Genomic DNA, 19324 nt, shown 5'->3' with positions numbered 1-19324 from the left:
ACTCTAAAAAGTGAGAACTTTGCGGTCTGATTCTGCAAACCAACTTCCAGGAGCATCAGATGAGCATCTGACAAGGCCCTGCTCCCTCCTCATGTCCAGACCACCTGGCCAGTGGCTTGGCATGAGCAACTCTAAGGCTGGTAACTATGATAACAACCTTGCAGAACCTGTGTGTGTGTGTGTGTGTGTGTTTGTATGAATGAATGCGCGAATAAATATGAGATTGAATGGAATGTTATAGCTATAACTAACTGCTTACTATGATTCTTTCTGTAGTCACAATAAATGTGGTATTTTGCCTTTTTCCCTTTAATAAGATCCTGCTGGTTTTTATTTTATTGGTATAACATTTTGGTGGAGAAATGCGAAAGGGGGAATATTGGTAAAAAACCTCAGTTATTGTAAGTATTGGTGTGCACACCGCCAGCTCTATTGAGCTAGGCATTTCTATTAGGTTAACCAGACCTGCTGGCCTCCGAGAAGGTAGCAGGGAGAAATAGGTTAACCGGGCCTGCTGGCCTCCGGGAAGGTAGCAGGGGACCTGCTGGCCTCCGGGAAGGTAGCAGGGGAAAACCGCATAGATTAAGCTATGATTTCAGAATCTAGGCTGTGTCATTTGCTAAGTAATACCAGCAGTGACAAAGAGATTGAAATATCCATGTTAAGATGTTTAAAAGAAAACAGGGTAAGCCAGTACCAGAGGGAGGAATGGAGTCAGAAGGAACTCCAACCTCACCTTTTGTTAAAGAAATTACACCTTTTAAACAAATCCTTCAAAATTTGGGCACAGTCCTTGGACTAAACAAGCCCTAGCTGATGTCTGCACTATTTCGGACCTGGAGGATAGATTGGCTCAGTATATCCTCATAAACAAACCTTCTAGTGCTGCCAAAAGAGATGCAGCAGCAATTTGGTTGTTGTGGGAGGCATGTTAGGATTCTTCCCTCTGCTTGTCTTCATGTAAAGAGGAAAAGGCACAAATGGAAAAGGGAGCAGACAATTGGAAGGTGCTGGCTACAAATACCCAAAGCCGGCTGAAAATAGTGAAAGAGGCACTCCAGGAATACAAAGAGTGAAAAAGTTAACTCTGCAGAGGCTCGAGGGACGAGGGACGCAGGTAAAGGGGGAGAAGGCCCTATGTACGGTACCCCCAGGCATAATTACAAAGAGAAAAGAGAGTAAAAAAAAGTTAACTCTGCTGAGGCTGGAGGGAATTAAGCAGCTAAACTTTGTGAAAATGTTAAAAAGGAAAAGTGTTAGAGAAAGAGCATTCTTGGTTTCTTTGCAGCCATTCTGAAAGAAAAATGGGCCCTTTTCCAAAGGAATGTCTGTAAATTAGTCAGGCAAAAATAAACTATCTGATTAAAATCATTTGACTGGACAATTTAGTCAAATTTGCTAAAAGAACATAAGGGGGTTCTATTGGAACTTAGCTGCCTCAAATGTATAAAGGGAATGTAAGATGTAAAAAAAACAGAGCAGTGTGGAAGGGATGTTAAGGAAAAGAAAATGAGTATGTATCTATCTGTGTGTGTGTAAATATGTAAAGTTCTAAGGACCAGTTGGTTTTGTTTTTGTTTTAAATAATGCCACTAAAAATCCATTTGACTCTTTTATTCAAAGTTGCAAAACTGACAGTCCTTTTTGCTAGACACAGGTAATTAGTGTTGTTTGGCTTTGGGATTTGGCATTTAACCCTTAAAAGGTAACTCAATGCTTTACAAAATTTAAAATGTTTTTAAGTTGTGGCTGCAGCAGGGCAGTCAAAATCAGGAGAATATATAAAAAAAAATTCTGGATTCTTTTTGTTTGTTTGTTTTTTGTTTGTTTGTTTTTGTAACAAAATAGCAGATGAGAGTTGTAGAAAAAAAATAAAATAAAAGACAGTGCCTCTCTGAAGCAACAGCAGGGGTGAGGTGCACAAAACAAAAAGAAGCAATGTTAGAAACACTGAGTCTTAAAATGGCTCTGAGTAATCAGATTGTCACTTTGATAAAGGTACATGAAAACTCTGTAAGCAAAAAAAGAAATAGTGACACCTTATGTAAAAATGGATCTGGACAATGTTATAGAAGTTAAACTATGGAAGGAATGTGCTTTTGCCCCAGAACATGTGCAGGGTATATTGCAGAAGGGGCAAAAGAAATGAAAACATACCATGCTACTTAATTAAAATGCTATTAGGGCTCCAAAGGGAGCCACAATAGGTTGGGTTTTCTTTTTCAGATTGTTGTGTGTTTTGAAAGCAGAAGTTAAAAGTAATCAAAACTCTGGTGAAAGTTGATTGTGTCCCTTTTAAGATAGAGTCTCTGAGCTGCTGATGGCTTTAAATCCAAAAGCAGGAAGCTTCTGTGAAAATGCAAATTACCTAAATGATAAAGGAAGGAAAGAACTAGCAGCACAAAGGAGCTGCAGATAAAGGACACACCTGGTCAGCAAACAAATTGTCTAAATAAAAGGCATGGGATAACAAGATAATTTTAATAAATTTGATGATAATAAGTATCCCTGTAACAATGTATAGTGTGTATGATTTTTGGAAAAACCCTTTAAGGTCGTATGGTAATGATGCTTCTCAGTTATTACCTGTAAATAAAACTTAAAGCTTAACACAGCAGGAAAAACATTATAAACTTGGTCTGCTGTATAAGAAGGAAAACTCAGGGATTTAATGACTAAACAGTGGGATAATTTCCCCATAACCCTTAAAAGATAAAAGCCATTGAAACCTGGCCTACCTATAGAACAAAAACAGGAAAATGTGGGGGCAATTCCTCTGTTTTGCCTGCAATCAGCAAGGATATTTGTAAAAGAAATATTTTAAGCAATAATCTGCCACCCCAAAAGGGGTAGAAACATGTTCTTTTTTTGTCTTTCAGAAAAATCAGGAAAAGCTGATGCCAGCTGAAAAGCAACCCAATACCATGAATCTACTGTCACAATAGAAATTGTGTTTTGTGTTCTATGTTTTGTCTTGTTGCTAGCACTGCTGTGTGTTTAAAAAAAAAAATACTGAAGACCTGCAGGAACTTAAAAATAAATTAAGCTTTCTGTCCCAGCTACAGGACAGCCTGATACAAAAACAAGTACATGCCAATGTAGAGTTGGTCCAAATTGGTCTGGGTAACCTAAAAGGCCAATGGAATCTTTAGTAATGGCTTAATACTACCACATGGCTTATCCATAAGGAAAAAAAAATATTAGAAATAGGAAACTACACAGCCATAGCTATGGGATGCACTGAAATGCAGATACTTGCACTAGCTACTTTGGAACACAAAATGTTCTGGGTCATATTGGGAACTATTAAGGGTTTGATGCATTTGTTAAAAAAGAAAGAGATCATTGTTTGACACTTATCAATATGAATGGATGCAATATGTTTCCAGTATTGTAAACCAGACTTGTTAATGGGAGAAATTGTTGTCAAAATTGCACACCAACAGTCCCTGGAGGCAAAGGTATTGAAGGTTAACCCACTCCCCATATTACACATGGGATCCTTCTGGCTACCCTGGACCTTGAGCCAGTGGGCTGGGGAAGGAGGGAAGCTATTGGACACTAGAGGTTGTACCAAATGGACTCCACAAAAGTGGGTGTGCCTCACCTTGCCTGTTGCCCCACAACCTTGTAGTAAAGATACATCACTAGGATCATGTATGTGGCATGAATTGGAATCACAAACTCAAATTGCCTCACAGTACCTTCTCTCGAATAGGCTACATAGAAAGTGATACTGACGATTATAAATCTTAGTGTCAAAAGGGGGATTATGTTGGTCATATTAAAGAAGTTCTGTATTAAAATCAAAAATGAGTTTGATTCCCCATAGTTTAAATTCCAGGGTATTACTAATTAAGAGGTCTCTTGGGTTTTGGTACTGTTTCTCCCCCTCTGTGTGTGAAACTTGCAAGCTCCTAATTGTGTTAGTACATTCTAAGACAGAGTCTGTTCTCAAAGCAATTCACACAGAGAGAGACTCAAAGCAATACTCTAACAACAGAAACAGCACCCAGAGACTCCCCACCCTTTTGTTGTATTAACAATTGTGATTAAAATAGAGATAGAGGATGTATGTGGATGGATGCTTGGTGTGGATAATAACGGAATGAACAGGGAGGTGCCAGCCTAAGAATCCAGTGTCCATTGGCTGAAGAAGGCGTCAAGTGGAAATAACCAGAGGACCCCCGGAGGGCAGACTGGAATCCACCCAACAGCCTCAAGGATGGGAGAACCAAAGAACAAGATAACATCTTGGAGCACGGAGCCATCAGGAATGTGCTATCTGCTGACTGATTCAGCAACAGCATGATGAAGCAATTCCCATAGACTGGCATAGGAAGAAATTCCTATAAAAATAGACTCTAAAAAGTGAGAACTTTGGGGTCTGATTCTGCAAACCAACTTCCAGGAGCATCAGATGAGCATCTGACAAGGCCCTGCTCCCTCCTCATGTCCAGACCACCTGGCCAGTGGCTTGGCATGAGCAACTCTAAGGCTGGTAACTATGATAACAACCTTGCAGAACCTGTGTGTGTGTGTTTGTATGAATGAATGTGTGAATAAATATGAGATTGAATGGAATGTTATAGCTATATCTAACTGCTTACTATGATTCTTTCTGTAGTCACAATAAATGTGGTATTTTGCCTTTTTCCCTTTAATAAGATCCTGCTGGTTTTTATTTTATTGGTATAACACTGGGCTCCACTTCCCCACTATTTGTAAGGTGGGTTCTGGCCTTTGTGGGCCTCCTTAATTCTCTCCAGATGGGGGGATCAAAATGAAAGTCACAAACTCCCAAACATTCAGGAACACTCCCTCCCTGTGGTCCCACTAAAGGAGTGGGGAAGAGTGGCAAGTCTCTAGTGTTGCCAATGATCCAGCCCCAATGCAATGGGTTTGGGGAAATCGCTCTGGCTGGGTCTCTGAGTCAGGCTGAGCCTGTTTGTCTTACCCTAGGAGTCCACTGTACTCTCTTCAGGGTTGGGGTGAAGGTTTCCTGCCTAGGAGTTCCCGCCACAGCTTCAGGAGTCACTCCTGCAGTCTGCTGCTTAAGGCAATCCTGATTCCCACCTCCACCCCCCTGCTGACTGCAGCTTCCTCCCTTTAAAAGGCTTCTTCCCTATCATGCATGATTGACAGTGCCGGGCTACCCCTGCTGCAAGGACCTCTCTGGTACCATCCTATCCATGTGGGGTTTCTATACCTTACCACATTTGGATTTGACTCTCATTCAGTTATTAGGGTAGCCATGTTCTTGAACCTGCTGTGAGACAGAAAAGCCATCAACCTGGTGGAGTCCAGAACTAAACCTAATAAACTCGAGTTTTGAAACAGAAGACAAGTTGGATTTTTGCATGCTGACTTTCAGATTCTAGAAGAGACTGAGAATATAACAAATGGCATCCAACACTTAATGAGGCCTTCGTCAAATTAGCCAGTCTTCCAAAGAATGCTGCCGGTAGAACTCTATATTGAAAGTGCTCATGGGCTACCACAAACCTTTGATAATTCCTGTGAGATGCGTGGTATTATTGAGATATGGAACTACTTATTTTAGAAGTCAAGACATGTGAACCAGTCCCTGGGAGAGAATTATCGAAGCAAGCATGACCATCCTGCACTTCAACTTGTGTATGAAGGTGTTGATCTTTCTTAGTCTATGCTGGGCATGACGGGTTCCCCCTGGGGTGCCACTTTAAGCTGAGGTTCCATTGACCCCTTTGACTCACCAGCCTGGGCTTCCTCTCAGCTGCTGCTTAGGGTGACTAGATGTCCCGATTTTATAGGGACAGTCCTGATTTTTGGGTCTTTTTCTTATATAGGCTCCTATTATCCCCCACCCCCGTCCTGATTTTTCACACTTGCTGTCTGGTCACCCTAGTGCTGCTGTGACAAACTGTGGACCATTCCCGGTGCTACACTTTCACCAGCATTCACACAGGCAGGGACACACCTAGCTGCAGTTACATGCAGGCTTTGGCCAGCCATTGCATGAATCAACAATAGAGAGGCTACAGCCAAGATATCCCCCAGCTCCCCAGACACGCACCCCCCACTAGAGTATAAACCCAAAATTATACCATTTTGCACTGCACAGGGATCTTTGAAATGTAAGCTCATAAATAGTTCGTCCTCCCTCCCCAACGTGGAGAGGAATATGCAACAAACTTGTGTTAACCAAGCTGAGATTTTTCCCAGACACTTCACTTAAGGGCACACTGATTTAGATAAAGCAAAAAACAAGTTTATTAACTACAAAAAGATAGATTTTAAGTGATTATAAGTGACAGCAAACAGATCAAAGCAGATTACCTAGTAAATAAACAAAACCGCAAACTAAGCCAAAGATACCAGAAAGATTGGATATGAATTAGCAGTTTCTCACCCTAGCTGATGATACAAGCAGTCCACCAGGTTTCCATACACAAGCTAGAAATCCTTTTAGCCTAGGACCAGCACTTCCCCCAATTCTGTCTTTGTTCTTCTGGTGTTTCCAGTAGTTCTCTCTTTGTGGGGAGTGAGGCCCTTTGATGATGTCACACCCCACCTTATATAGCTTTATGGTGGGAACAAGTAACAAGTTAAGCAACAAACAGCAAACAGCTCTGTCTTGAAGCCAAGAGGCAGTGAGTGGAAGTGAGTGGCAGTTGGCCCAGTCCATCTCTTTATGCCCTTGGTGTGGGGTACAAGGACACTCAAGTCCTACTTGGGTATATGGAGTGCATGCACACCATAAAAGTGGAATGTGCACATGGAGAATCACTCGAAGGAGAACTCTATAATCTTGTTCTGGTTATTCATTAATGAATTGTGATGCAACAGACTGCAGAATACCCAATCTCATAGCTTTTATGCCCTTATTGATACTTTCTATTTTCAAGTAAAGTTTTCACCGCAGGTAACAAAACTGAGTACATCTTTATGTAGTACAATTACTCTGATTTACATTTTGAAATATTCAAATATTTAATTTGAACTGGTTAAAAGACAGGGAACAAAGGGTAGGAATAAATGGTAAATTTTCCGAATGGAGAGGGGTAACTAGTGGTGTTCCCCAAGGGTCAGTCCTAGGACCAATCCTATTCAACTTATTCATAAAGGATCTGGAAATAGTAAATAGTGAGGTGGCAAAGTTTGCAGACAATACTAAACTGCTCAAGATAATTAAGACCAAAGCAGACTGTGAAGAACTTCAAAAAGATCTCACAAAACTAAGTGACTGGGCAACAAGATGACAAATTAAATTTAATGTGGATAAATGTAAAATAATGCACATTGGAAAAAATAACCCCAACTATAGATACAATATGATGGGGGCTAATTTAGCTACAACTAATCAGGAAAGAGATCTTGGAGTCATCGTGGATAGTTCTCTGAAGACGTCCGCGCAGTGTGCAGCATCAGTCAAAAAAGCAAACAGGATGTTAGGAATCATTAAAAAAGAGATGGAGAACAAGATGGAGAATATCTTATTGCCCTTATATAAATCCATGGTATGCCCACATCTTGAATACTGCGTACAGATGTGGTCTCCTCATCTCAAAAAAGATATACTGGCATTAAAAAGGTTCAGAGAAAGGCAACTAAAATTATTAGGGTCCCATATGAGGAGAGATTAAAGAGACTGGACTTTTCATCTTGAAAAAGAGGAGACTAAGGGGGGATATGATAGAGGTATATAAAATCATGAGTGGTGTGGAGAAAGTGAATACGGAAAAGTTATTTACTTGTTCCAATCATACAAGAACTAGAGGCCACCAAATGAAATTAATGGGTAGCAGGTTTAAAACAAATAAAAGGAAGTTCTTTTTCACACAGCGCATGGTTAACCTGTGAAACTCCTTGCCTGCAGAGGTTGTGAAGGCTAGGACTATAACAGGGTTTAAAAGAGAACTAGATAAATTCATGGAGGTTAAGTCCATTAATGGCTATTAGCCAGGATGGGTAAGGAATGGTGTCCCTAGCCTCTGTTTGTCAGAGGGTGGAGATGGATGGCAGGAGAGAGATCTCTTGATCATTACCTGTTAGGTTCACTCCTTCTGGGGCACCTGGCATTGGCCACTGTCGGTAGACAGGATACTGGGCTGGATGGACCTTTGGTCTGACCCAGTATGGCCATTCTTATGTCCTTAATACTTGCCTCATAGTCTTGCAAAATTTCATTAACTACAAATCAGAGAAGTAACACTGGATTCATTTGCACAGTACACAAGGCCAATCCTGCAAGATCCCTGCCTGTAGAATTTCCACTAAAATAAATGGGAATTTGCATGTGGAAGACTTGAAGGATCACCCTTAGTTCACATTTTTGCTTGATGAGACATGCTACCACAAAGATACATCTAGCTTACCCCCCAAAAAGTTTTTATATTGAATTACTTTAATGTGATTGGCAATCCTACCCTCTTACTATCTGCATTAATATTTGTTTGCTATGTCAACATCCACTTTTCTAAGTAGTAATTCATTATTAAATATTAATGAATCTGGAAAAAAAATCTACAGCACAATTGATAGATAAATATTCTCATCATCTAAAGACTAATGCATCATTTATTTTACCCTGTGAGGCCTGAAAGAGTAAGCTTTTGTTTAATTTACTTACTACTTAAAAGTAAAATTTAACTTTGTAAATGTTCACTGAAGCTTTTGGGATAATATTTTATGCTTTTTTGTACAACTAATGTAGTGACGCTGTAATTAGCTAATAAAAAATGTATGTCATTTGACTCAGTCTATAAAACAAGAACCTCTTCTACTATTTGTATACAAATATATACAAATATTTTACATTATAACAAATACTTGAAAAAGGCTGAAGTGCCTCAAAGCTCATTAATCTGAAAATATGTATATTATATATGGTATCATTTTAAATTTTCCTTACTAGACATCCTAATTTATCCTGTCTTTATATTCTCCAAATACTAAATTACAGAAGAATTAACTATAAACAATTGTCAAAATAATAATGTAATTTAATCAGCCAAACTTTTTACAACAATGATAAATAAATTACAAACAAAACTGTTAATGTAACAAATATTCATTTTACAGACATTCTTTACAATGGGTATGCCCAGGACTATGAACTCAGAAAGCCTTAGGAAGTATACTACCATGCTGTACCATCTATTGTGAGGCTGAAAACGATGGGGTCAACCCAAAGAATTTAGTCTTTAGCCTTGTCAGTGCAAAGAGACTCAAAAAGTAAGTTCTAAAAAAAGGCTGCTTCCCCCCCTCGAAAAGGTAGAATGTTCCCTAAGAGAAAATGTCACTTGTTAGTTGTTACCAAAGTTTTAAACCAATTTGAAAGCAAACAGCACCCTTTGGTGGGTTTGCTTTGCTCACAAGGGGGTGAATTCAGTGGAATAGATGGATTAAGTGAATTTACTTCCCAGCTGTGCACACTTAAGGGGAATAACATCTGCAAGATAAGGCCTCACTATTGATTATAATGGTTTGGGAACACAACTGAATGATGGCTCAACTTTGCATGAAACTGGCTATCGTGAGGACAGTGAACCTGTCATCTTTTAAAGGGCCTCAAATGGTAACTAGCTCGCAGAACAAGATACAGGGTTATTCAGAGCATGTGAATAGAACCTTGGCAGGCAATCTGGGGTCTTCCAGAGTAACAATAGAGCCCCCAGCAGAGATAGCATAATAACACAATGCAACTGCAATGCCACAATAGGTTTTATTAGGGAAAAAAGGGAGATTAACTTGGCAAAAACTGTCTGGTGTTACAGTTAAACTAACGGTAATTGTTGATAAAGTTGCACCAGTTCTGTTTCAAAAGGCTGTCTATATTATGCTATGCAAATATGTTAGTTTATATATAATATAAACACAGATTTATATGTATTTATCTAAGGCCTCCCATCAACGTAGAATCTATCTACCGCACAATCTTTAATGTATTTATCACTACAACACCTCTGTGATACAGCAACATACTGTTTTCCCCACTTTTACAGATCGGAAATGGAAGAACAAAAAGTGTAAGTGACATGCCCAGAGTCTCACAGGAAGTCTGTAGCAGAGCCAGTAACTGAACCCAGGTCTCCTGGGTCCTATGCTAGTGCCCTAACCACTGGATCACCTCTTCTCTGTGCATGCCCATGCATTCACACACAGGAATGATATCCACCTGATAAAAATGCAGATCCATGTAAAAAATGGAGTTTATCACAAATCAAAGCCATTCACCCGGATTTATCTCACTAAACCCTCTCTGCTGGGACTACCTGCAATATTACACATAGATGCTTTTCTAAAATAAAGAAATTAACTTGCCAGACAACTGTTCTCTTCTCCAAATACAACTGTCTCATCTGCAACCAGCAATATTCACTCCTGTACTAGTCAAAAATATAAGGTCCAATATCTCCAATTTCAATTATGATATAATTGACATCACAGAGACTTATTGGGATAATTCAAAGGACTGGAGTGTTGGTATAGAAGGGTAAAGCTTACTCAGGAAGGAAAGGCAATGGGGAAAAGGAAGGAGGTACTACCTTGTATATCAAAGATGTATATATCTACATTGAGGTCAAGATAGAAGTGGAATGCAGGCCTGTTGAAAGTCTTTGTGTAAGGATAAAATGGGTAAAAAACAAGCATAATGTCATGGTAGGGTCTACTATAGACCACCTAACCAGGAAGAAGAGGGGGATGGGGCTTTTTTTAAAACAACTAATAAAATCATTCAAAGCACAGGACTTGGTGGCGATGGGGGACTTCAGCTACCGAGACATCTTTTGGGAAAATAAGACAGCAAGGTAAAGATTACCCAACATATTCTTGGAATTTACTGGAAACAACTTTGTATTAAAGAAGTGGAGAAACTGACATAGGGAGATGCTGTTCTAGATTTGATTCTGACAAAGAGGGAGGAACTGGTTGAGAATTTGAAGGTGGAAGGCAGCTTGCATGATAGTGACAGAGTTCATGATTCTAAGGAATGGTAGGAGGGAAAACAGAAGAATACACACTATGGACTTTCAGAAGGCAGATTTAGAAAACTGAGAGCATTGATAGGTAAGATCTCATAGGAAGCAAGTCTAAAGGAACAAAGAGTTAGAGTGTTGGCAGTTTTTTTTAGAGACATTATTAAGGGCACAAGAGTAAACTATTCTAATGGAAAGGAAAGCTAGGAAATATGATAAGACATTACACTAGCTTAACCAGGAGACTTTCAACAATTGGAAACTCAAAAAAGAGTCATATAAAGAGTGGAAACTAGGTCAAATTACAAAGGAAGAAAAATATATGTAAAAAGAGGAATGTAGGGACAAAATCAGAAAGGCCAAGGTACAAACCAAGATTAAATTAGGGGGGACAAGAGTAGCAAGAAAACATTTTACAAATACTTAGAAGCAAGAGGAAGACCAAGGACAGAGTATGCCCATCATTCAATGAGGTGGGAAAGACAATAACAGAAAATGCAACAATGGCCAAAGTGTGAAATGCCTTTTTTGTTTCAGTTTTCACAATAAAGTTTAGGAGTGACTGGACGATCAGCATAGTGAACATCAGTGTAAATGAAGTTGGATCTGAGACAAAAATAGGGAAAGAACAAGTTAAAAATTATTTAGACAAGTTAGAAATACATCCCAGAAAACTTAAGGAACTGACTGAAGAGATCTCTGAGAAATTAACGATTATCTTTGAGAAATTTTGGAGGATGGGAAAGATCCCAGAGGACTGGAAAAGGGCAAATATAATACCTATCTATAAAATGGGGAACAAGGACAACTCAGGGAATTATAAACCAGCCAGCTTAACTTCGGTACCCAGAAAGATAATGAGCAAATAATCAAACAGTTTGTAAGTACAGAGAAGATAATAAGGACATACGTAACAGTCACATGCATTTGTCAAGAACAAAACAGGTCAAACCAACCTAATATCCTTCTTTGACAGGGTAACAAGTCTTTTGGATGGGGGGAAGCAGCAGACGTGACATATCTTGACATTTGTAAGGCTTTTGATACTGTCTCACATGACCATCTCATAAACAAACTAGGAAAATATAGCCTAGATTAACCTATTATAAGGTGGGTGCACAACTGGTTGGAAAACCATACTCAGAGAGTAGTTACTAATGGTTCAACACTCAAGCCGGAAGGGCATAAATTGGGTCTGTCCTGGGTTGGGTTATATTCAGTATCTTCATAAATGGTTTGGATAATGGCATAGAGAATACATGTATGAAGTTTGTGGAAGATTCCAAGCTGGGAGGGGTTGCAAGCCCTTTTGAGGATAGGATTAGAATTCAAAATGATTTTGACAAACTGGAGAAATGGTCTGAAATAAATCGGATGAAATTCAGTAAAGACAAATGCAAAGTTCTACACTTAGGAAGTTATAATCAATTGTACAAATACAAAATGGGAAATGACTGCCTAGGAAGGAGTACTGCAGAAAGGGATCTGGGGGTCATAGTTAGGGCCCTACCAAATTCATGGCCATGAAAAACGCATGAGGGACTGTAAAATCTAGTCTCCCCCCATGAAATCTGGTCTTTTGTGTGCTTTTACCCTATACTATATAGATTTCATGGAGGAAAACCAGCGTTTCTCAAATTGGGGGTCCTGACCCAAAAGGGAGTTGCAGGAGGGTCACAAGGTTGGGGGGGGGGTCACAGTATTACCACCCTTACTTCTGCGCAGCCTTCAGAGCTGGGCAGCCGGAGAGTGGCAGCTGCTGACTGAGCTCTGCAGGCAGCAGCACAGCCCAGCTCTGCAGGCAGCAGCACAGAAGTAAGGGTGGCAATAGCATACCATGCCATCCTTTCTTCTGTATAGCTGCTGGCGGTGGCTCTGCCTTCAAAGCTAGGCTCCCCGGCCAGCAGCCGCCGCTCTCCAGCTGCCCACCTCTGAAGGCAGCGCTGCCACCAGCAGCAGCGCAGAAGTAAGGGTAGCCGTATCCTCCCTACAATAACCTTGTGACCTCCCCACAACTCCTTTTTGGGTCAGTACCCCTACAATTACAATACCTGAAATTTCAGAATTAAATAGCTGCAAACATGAAATTTACGATTTTTTTAATCCTATGACCATGAAATTTATCAAAATGGACGGTGAATTTGGTAGGGCCCTCGTCATAGTGGATCACAAGCTAAATATGAGTCAACAGTGCAACACTGTTGCAAAAAAACCCCACACATCATTCAGGATGTATTAGCAGGAGTGTTGTAAGCAATACACAAGAAGTTAATTCTTCCACCCTACTCAGCACTAATGAGGACTCAACTGGAGTACTGTGTCTCGTTCTGGGTACCACACTTTAAGAAAGTTGTGGACTAAGGGGAAACAGTCCAGAGGAGAGCAACAAAAATTATTAAAGGTTCTAGACAACTTGACTTATGGGGAAAAATAGAAAAAAATTGGTTTGTTTAGTATGGAGAAGAGAAGATTGAGGGGGGACATGGAAACAGTCTTCAAGTACATAAAAGGTAGTTATAAAGAGGAGAGTAATAAAGTTTTCCTTATAGACAGAGGATAGAACAAGAAGTAATGGGGTTAAACTACAGCAAGGGAGATTTAGGTATACATTACGAAAAACTTCGTAACCGTTTGGATAGTTAAGCATTGGAACAAATTATCTAGGGCGGTTGTGGAATCTCCATCACTGGAGATTTTTAAGAACAGGTTAGACCAGGGATCGGCAACCTTTGGCACATGGCTCGCCAGGGTAAGCCCCCTGGCGGGCCGGGCCGGTTTGTTTACCTGCTGCGTCCACAGGTTCAGCCGACTGCAATTCCCACTGGCTGCAGTTCGCCGCTCCAGGCCAATGGGGGCTGTGGAAAGGGCGGCCAGCACATCCCCCGGCCCGTGCCGCTTCCCGTGGCTTCATTGTGTGGACGGGTGCAGGGTTAAATCGATCTAACGCCGTTAAATTTGACCTAAACTCATAGTGCAGACCAGGGCTAATGGTTTTGCCAATTCAGCCACCCCAGACTCATGATGATAAATCTTTAAACCACATTTTGCAATTATGTATATTTCTCTCATGTATGTATATATTTTTTATATTTTTTGTTTTAAAAGTTCTATATTTAGACAGAGTTTTCTTCTTATGAAATGAGCTATAGCACAGAATGGTGAAAAACTTCTGGGGTGACCTCAAGACCTTACAACTTCTAAATTAGTGATGGAATCATCTAGATAAACCTTATGGGGTATATCTGAGGTCTTAATGAAAGAGTCAGATTACAAAAGTCTAGAATAGTAGTACAAAATGATATAGCTTTTAAGTTTAGTTGCACTGTATTAAAAATAATTTTCAAATAAATTATTTTTCCCTGCAGTAGACCAAGTTTTTGGAGATAGAATTAAAATTGGGCTTTCATTTTAGTCTGAGTAAACTGTAATACTGTATGTTCTAGTGAGCTCCAAGTGCCCAGGGTGTTGTGAGAGAGCATTTTGCTTCAGGCATTTGAAACTTAATGCTACTTTAATATTCTCTGCTGGATATTGTTACAATGGAATTTCAACTATTTCCTACAATTTGTGTTAAAGATTACCTGAATAGCGGTGAACAGTACAAAATTTCTGAAGCATATATCTAAGGCTGACATAGTAGCTTAATGTCCTATTGTTTCTTGCTTTAGCAAAATTAATTTCTGCTGTCTTCTACAGTGAATTCAAGCACCACCTGGAGATTTAAATTCACTGTTAGCTGCAATGTATTTCCAGCTCTCTTGACTGCTACGCTGAGGCTGGCCCATGTGTACCAGACAGCTAGTAAAAGATAATGCCATCTTATAACACTACTTCATGTGCTTTTGAATCCAAAACTAACCATACAGTGGGTACCTTAAATAATCAAGTCATTCAGTGCCTTGCTTCAAACAAATCTGATTACATATCACAACAGTCTAAAAAAATTGCATGGTTTGTCCATAATTAAAAGTATATTGCATAATCCATAGGAAAACATCTCCCAATAGGACTGAGATATGTCAACAGGCTCCTACATAACTAAATTCTATGCTTGTGGTGACACATTACCTCAGTTGTTCAAAACAAAGGGCTAGATTCCAACTTTACAATCTTCCCTGAATCAGGGGCAGTGTGTAGCTGTACCTCTCCAGGAGCAGACCAGAAGAAACAAATTGTAACTATAGTCAAGTTTTCCCCTGCTTCCCCCTTGCTTGGGTGGATGGGAAAGATATTTCTCCTTTTTTCATATAGAAGCTTACTCTCCATGCTCTTCCCATTCCACATCTGCATTTCCCGTTCCCCCATACAGCCAAATGAGACCTGAGGACAATCTAACCCTAAATTTGGCAGTTAAAAGATTCATTCATGTGACTCTACTTAAGATCAGACAGAAAGATTATATTGCTATTTATGTGGTTTGAAAGTACTAAATTATCTGGTATGTTAGTTTTCATAAACTATGTGAAGAGTAAAAAGAAAAGGAGTACTTGTGGCACCTTAGCGACTAACCAATTTATTTGAGCATAAGCTTTCGTGAGCTACAGCTCACTTCATCGGATGCATACTGTGGAAAGTGTAGAAGATCTTTTTAGAAAGCTTATGCTCAAATAAATTGGTTAGTCTCTAAGGTGCCACAAGTACTCCTTTTCTTTTTGCGAATACAGACTAACACGGCTGTTACCCTGACTCTTCACATAGGTTTCAATATGATCATGAGATAAAGAAAGGTAAAAGTTAAAACTGTACAAAAAAGGTGGGCAACATCAGGGACATATTAGTTTAATTTTTTTTTTTAATTTGCAATAAAAGCTTTTATGTCATGTAAAAGACATTAAGTTTAAAGCCGGTTATAAAACATTTAGAGGGACACCATCAAATTACAAATGTATACTTCTCTCTGAAAATATTTAGTCTACTATTGTTATGAATAGCACAAAAAATAAAACTGAAACAGTCTAGAGAAAAAAAGATTAATTTTCAAATTTTCATTTTGCGCAATTGACATTAATTGCTGTGTAGCTAGTTTCACTCTTACTCTTGACTGGACAGTTTCCTCTTTTGTTCATCTAGGTCTAAAAACAGAGCAACAGAGGTGGAAAACATTTTTAACTAAAAAAAGATTATTGTAAAACCACAAAAATTTGGCAGGGGGACACAGAGTGTAGTAACTGCAGACATTTTCTTGCGGGGATGCATTAAATTTACTCCATTTTGAACTGTCAATATCGCTGTCCATTGGCCTGGTAGGTTCCACCAAACAGCAGTGACACATGAGGCAGATAGGTGAAAGAGGCTATCTTTCCTTCAGAATTTCTCAGGAACAGCAGCATTATGGAGATGCATCTGAAACCAGGTACGTAAACGGAGTAATTCCCCCCATTCCTAAACCAGATAAATCAAAGAATTTGTAACCTCTCTGTCCCCTGTGATCAAATGGCAAACTTGTCTATTTCAGAGTTCCTGATTTCTGAGACTCCCATAAAGCCCAGGTATTAATTTGGCAGCTTGGGATTCTCAGGAAAATTGGTTCATCTGTTTATTGTCACTTCCACTCATCCACATAAAAAATCTCTAAGATTGTATGTATTAAACAGATAAACATTTCAAACATTAAAATAATGGAATCCACAACACCAATGACATCCATTACAAAAATGCAGCTTTAAATATTGTCTTTCTCCTGTGGCTAGGAGAGATTTTGGCAGCACTAAATCAGCCAATATGAGTATAGTGAAACATTTTTATATTCACATTTTTGTTCAGAATATTTTTTTCTGATAAGCAGAGGACCAGAGGGGATATCAGGGCATCCTCTGTCCCTATCCTCCATGATTTTGAGCAAAATCTCCACTGTCCTCTCTCATTGCTCCCCTGCCATGGGGATGCTGCAAATGTCCTCCCACCCTCATCCACCCAACCAATGACTGTAGTAAGGTGCTGACAGTGGGCTTTCCACAGAAAGCTGGCCAGATCGCACAAACCTCTCTTTACCCCAGTCATTGGTGAGAGGAGGAAGAAAATCTAGTAATACCTAATTTTTCCCACCAGAGCAACTAGAAAATTCAGTTCTCATCCCTTCCCTACAGCTGAATGGAGAAGGTGAGGGAGAGGGTAATGACCTAAGAGCGTGGCACTAAACATGGGTGTTAGCATCGCTAATAATAACAAAACCCACTTCCAAAAGGAAAAGGCATTTCTGATCATACTTTATATTAAGGTTCCATTTATAAATGGTTTTGTAAAGGGGTAATGGATTATTAATAAATGTTATCAGCATGTAACAGACATGTTATAGATGTGTTAGAAATGGCTAATAAGCACATCAATGGAATGTGTTGTAAAAGGTTACCAACAATGATTATAAGCTACCTATTGACCTACTGGACTCTATAAAAATCTAAAAGGACTGATGTAAAGTGGATGAACTATGTATTAAAACATCTGCTAATCATTTATTAACTTTTTTATAAACTATAAATGGAATCTTAATATAAAGTGCAAGCAATTTCCTAAAGATCAGCTTGAAGGTTCTCTTCTGTGAACAGAATGAAAGCCCATTCAAATACAATGAAGTAATTCAGGACTTTTATTTCATAATAAGAATTTTGGGGTAATTTCCACTATAGCTTTTATGCTTATGCAGTCTCTCACACTGAGCTTATAAAATGAACTATGGGAAAAAAGAGAACTAATTGTAACTATTAAGAATATAGCAACTAAGTCTTTTACAGGAAATATTGATACTACCTGAAAATTTGCCCTTTTATGATTTTTCTGCAATTTTTTTCAAAACCCTTTACATTCTTATTTACTTATGTAAGCATTCTTACATGCTTATTTTTGCCTATTTCCAGCCTCTTCATTGTTTTACTATTATATATATTTTCTCTCTCCTGTAAGGTTGATTTTTTGCTTCAGTTTCTCTTTTTCCCCTTTTGGTATTTTATTGTATTGTATATTTTTATTTCTTTATAGTACTTGTCTTTCTTTTTACTTTTTTCTCTGCTCAGCTAATTGAGATTGGGCTCTAAACTCGATCAGAGTCACTAAAAAATCCTACTGAATTGTCTACTAGGGTGTTTACTAGGTTTCACCAAAATTGTAACATTTCAGTAGGAGACAAAAAGGTGATGGAAACAGAATTATTTTAGCCCCTCCACCTAAGTGATCCATCCCCCACCTGCTGCGGGTACCAACTGACAGGTCCTAGGTTCGCGCTGGCTGCGACCACACGGGAGAGCTACAGCGCAGCAGGACCTTGGCGTGCACCGGGGCCCGACCTGGGGGCGGTGCCGTGTAGACAGGCCTTTGGTCGGCTCATTTCTCGTGATTTTGGCAGTGCTGCGTACCCCGGCCTTCCCACATCTTCCCCACTCGATCCCCTTTAGTCCGTGGCTAGTGACGTCCCTCCGCCCGGCCTGCAGTGCCAAGGATCCTCCCCCAGCCTAAAGGGGGGTGGTCCACAGGACCTGGAAAACCAAATAATTACAGGGGACAACTAATGAATAACAGGGACAGGAGTCCGGTCAAAGGGTCAAATGAAGCGAACCGGACGGAGACACTGAGCAGAGAACCCCGGACAGCGCCCACTGCTCCTCAAAGGCGTCAAGGGAGCCAGTGTACGCCACCCAGAGGAACTCTGCCCGGAAGTGGGAACGGCCGGCGGCCGGAGGATCGGAAATAGGCCCCACAATCACAGGCGACTCCATGGCCACCCGGCCTGCAGTGAGGGAGGGGGGCAGCCGGGCCCCAGGCGAGGCAGCGGCAGACCCCGGCACCCCGGCGATCGGAAAGCAGCGGCAAGAGTGAAGCCACGTGACAAACACTGCGGAAGCCACAGCGGCCGCCTCCACCTCAGGGGCCCAACCGCCCCTCAGCCCAGGCAGCCCACCCCGCCGAGCGCCCGGAGCGGGGGGGGTCGCTGGCCAGGGTCCCGTTCACCTCACAGGGAACGGCGGGAAGTGGAGAGAGACCGGAACTGTAACTGTTTCAGCGTCCGCCGGGTCCTAGCAACAGCGCGCTCCGCTCTCGTCACTGGGCAACGAAGGAAACAACTTGGGTGCGCATGCGCACATACCCGTGCCATCTCACCTCATCTCTTTCGCTTGCGAACAGGTCAACGCATAATGCAACCGTTCGCCTCTTTAGCTGCGCATGCGCGCACTCACCGGTTCGCCCGAAACAGGAGCGTTGACTCTGCGCGCACACGCACACACACACACACCGTCCACCGACCTCCCGGCTCTTCGTCTCGCACATGCGCAAAGACAAACACGGTCCACGTGTCTTCTGTAGCGCATGCGCAAAAAACGAGCTGTAACGCCCCCTGGCGGAGACTGGGGAAGCTGCTCCCCGTTTTGCCT

The 19324-nt window shown here is 40.6% G+C and overlaps 1 protein-coding gene across 4 annotated transcripts in view; it reads right to left on the bottom strand.

Annotated features, from left to right (window-relative positions):
- Positions 1-19246, bottom strand: part of WDPCP (WD repeat containing planar cell polarity effector) — a 292680-nt gene extending 273434 nt beyond the window's left edge. For 3 of the 4 annotated variants that reach the window (XR_007355596.2, XM_048842680.2, XM_075127220.1), the window contains exon 1: positions 19130-19241. Coding sequence is in view for 1 of the 4 variants with exons in the window: in XM_048842681.2 (XP_048698638.2) it covers positions 19130-19220 (91 nt within the window). In the remaining 3 variants the exon portion in view is untranslated. Of the gene's footprint in view, positions 1-19129 lie in introns of all 4 variants that reach the window. The other variant, XM_048842681.2, reaches the window with a different exon arrangement.
- Between the last annotated feature and the right edge of the window lie 78 nt (positions 19247-19324).

This window comes from Caretta caretta, chromosome 3 (genome assembly GCF_965140235.1).
Source record: "Caretta caretta isolate rCarCar2 chromosome 3, rCarCar1.hap1, whole genome shotgun sequence".
NCBI classification, from domain to species: domain Eukaryota; kingdom Metazoa; phylum Chordata; order Testudines; family Cheloniidae; genus Caretta; species Caretta caretta.
This window is presented reverse-complemented; position numbering and strand designations above follow the sequence as displayed.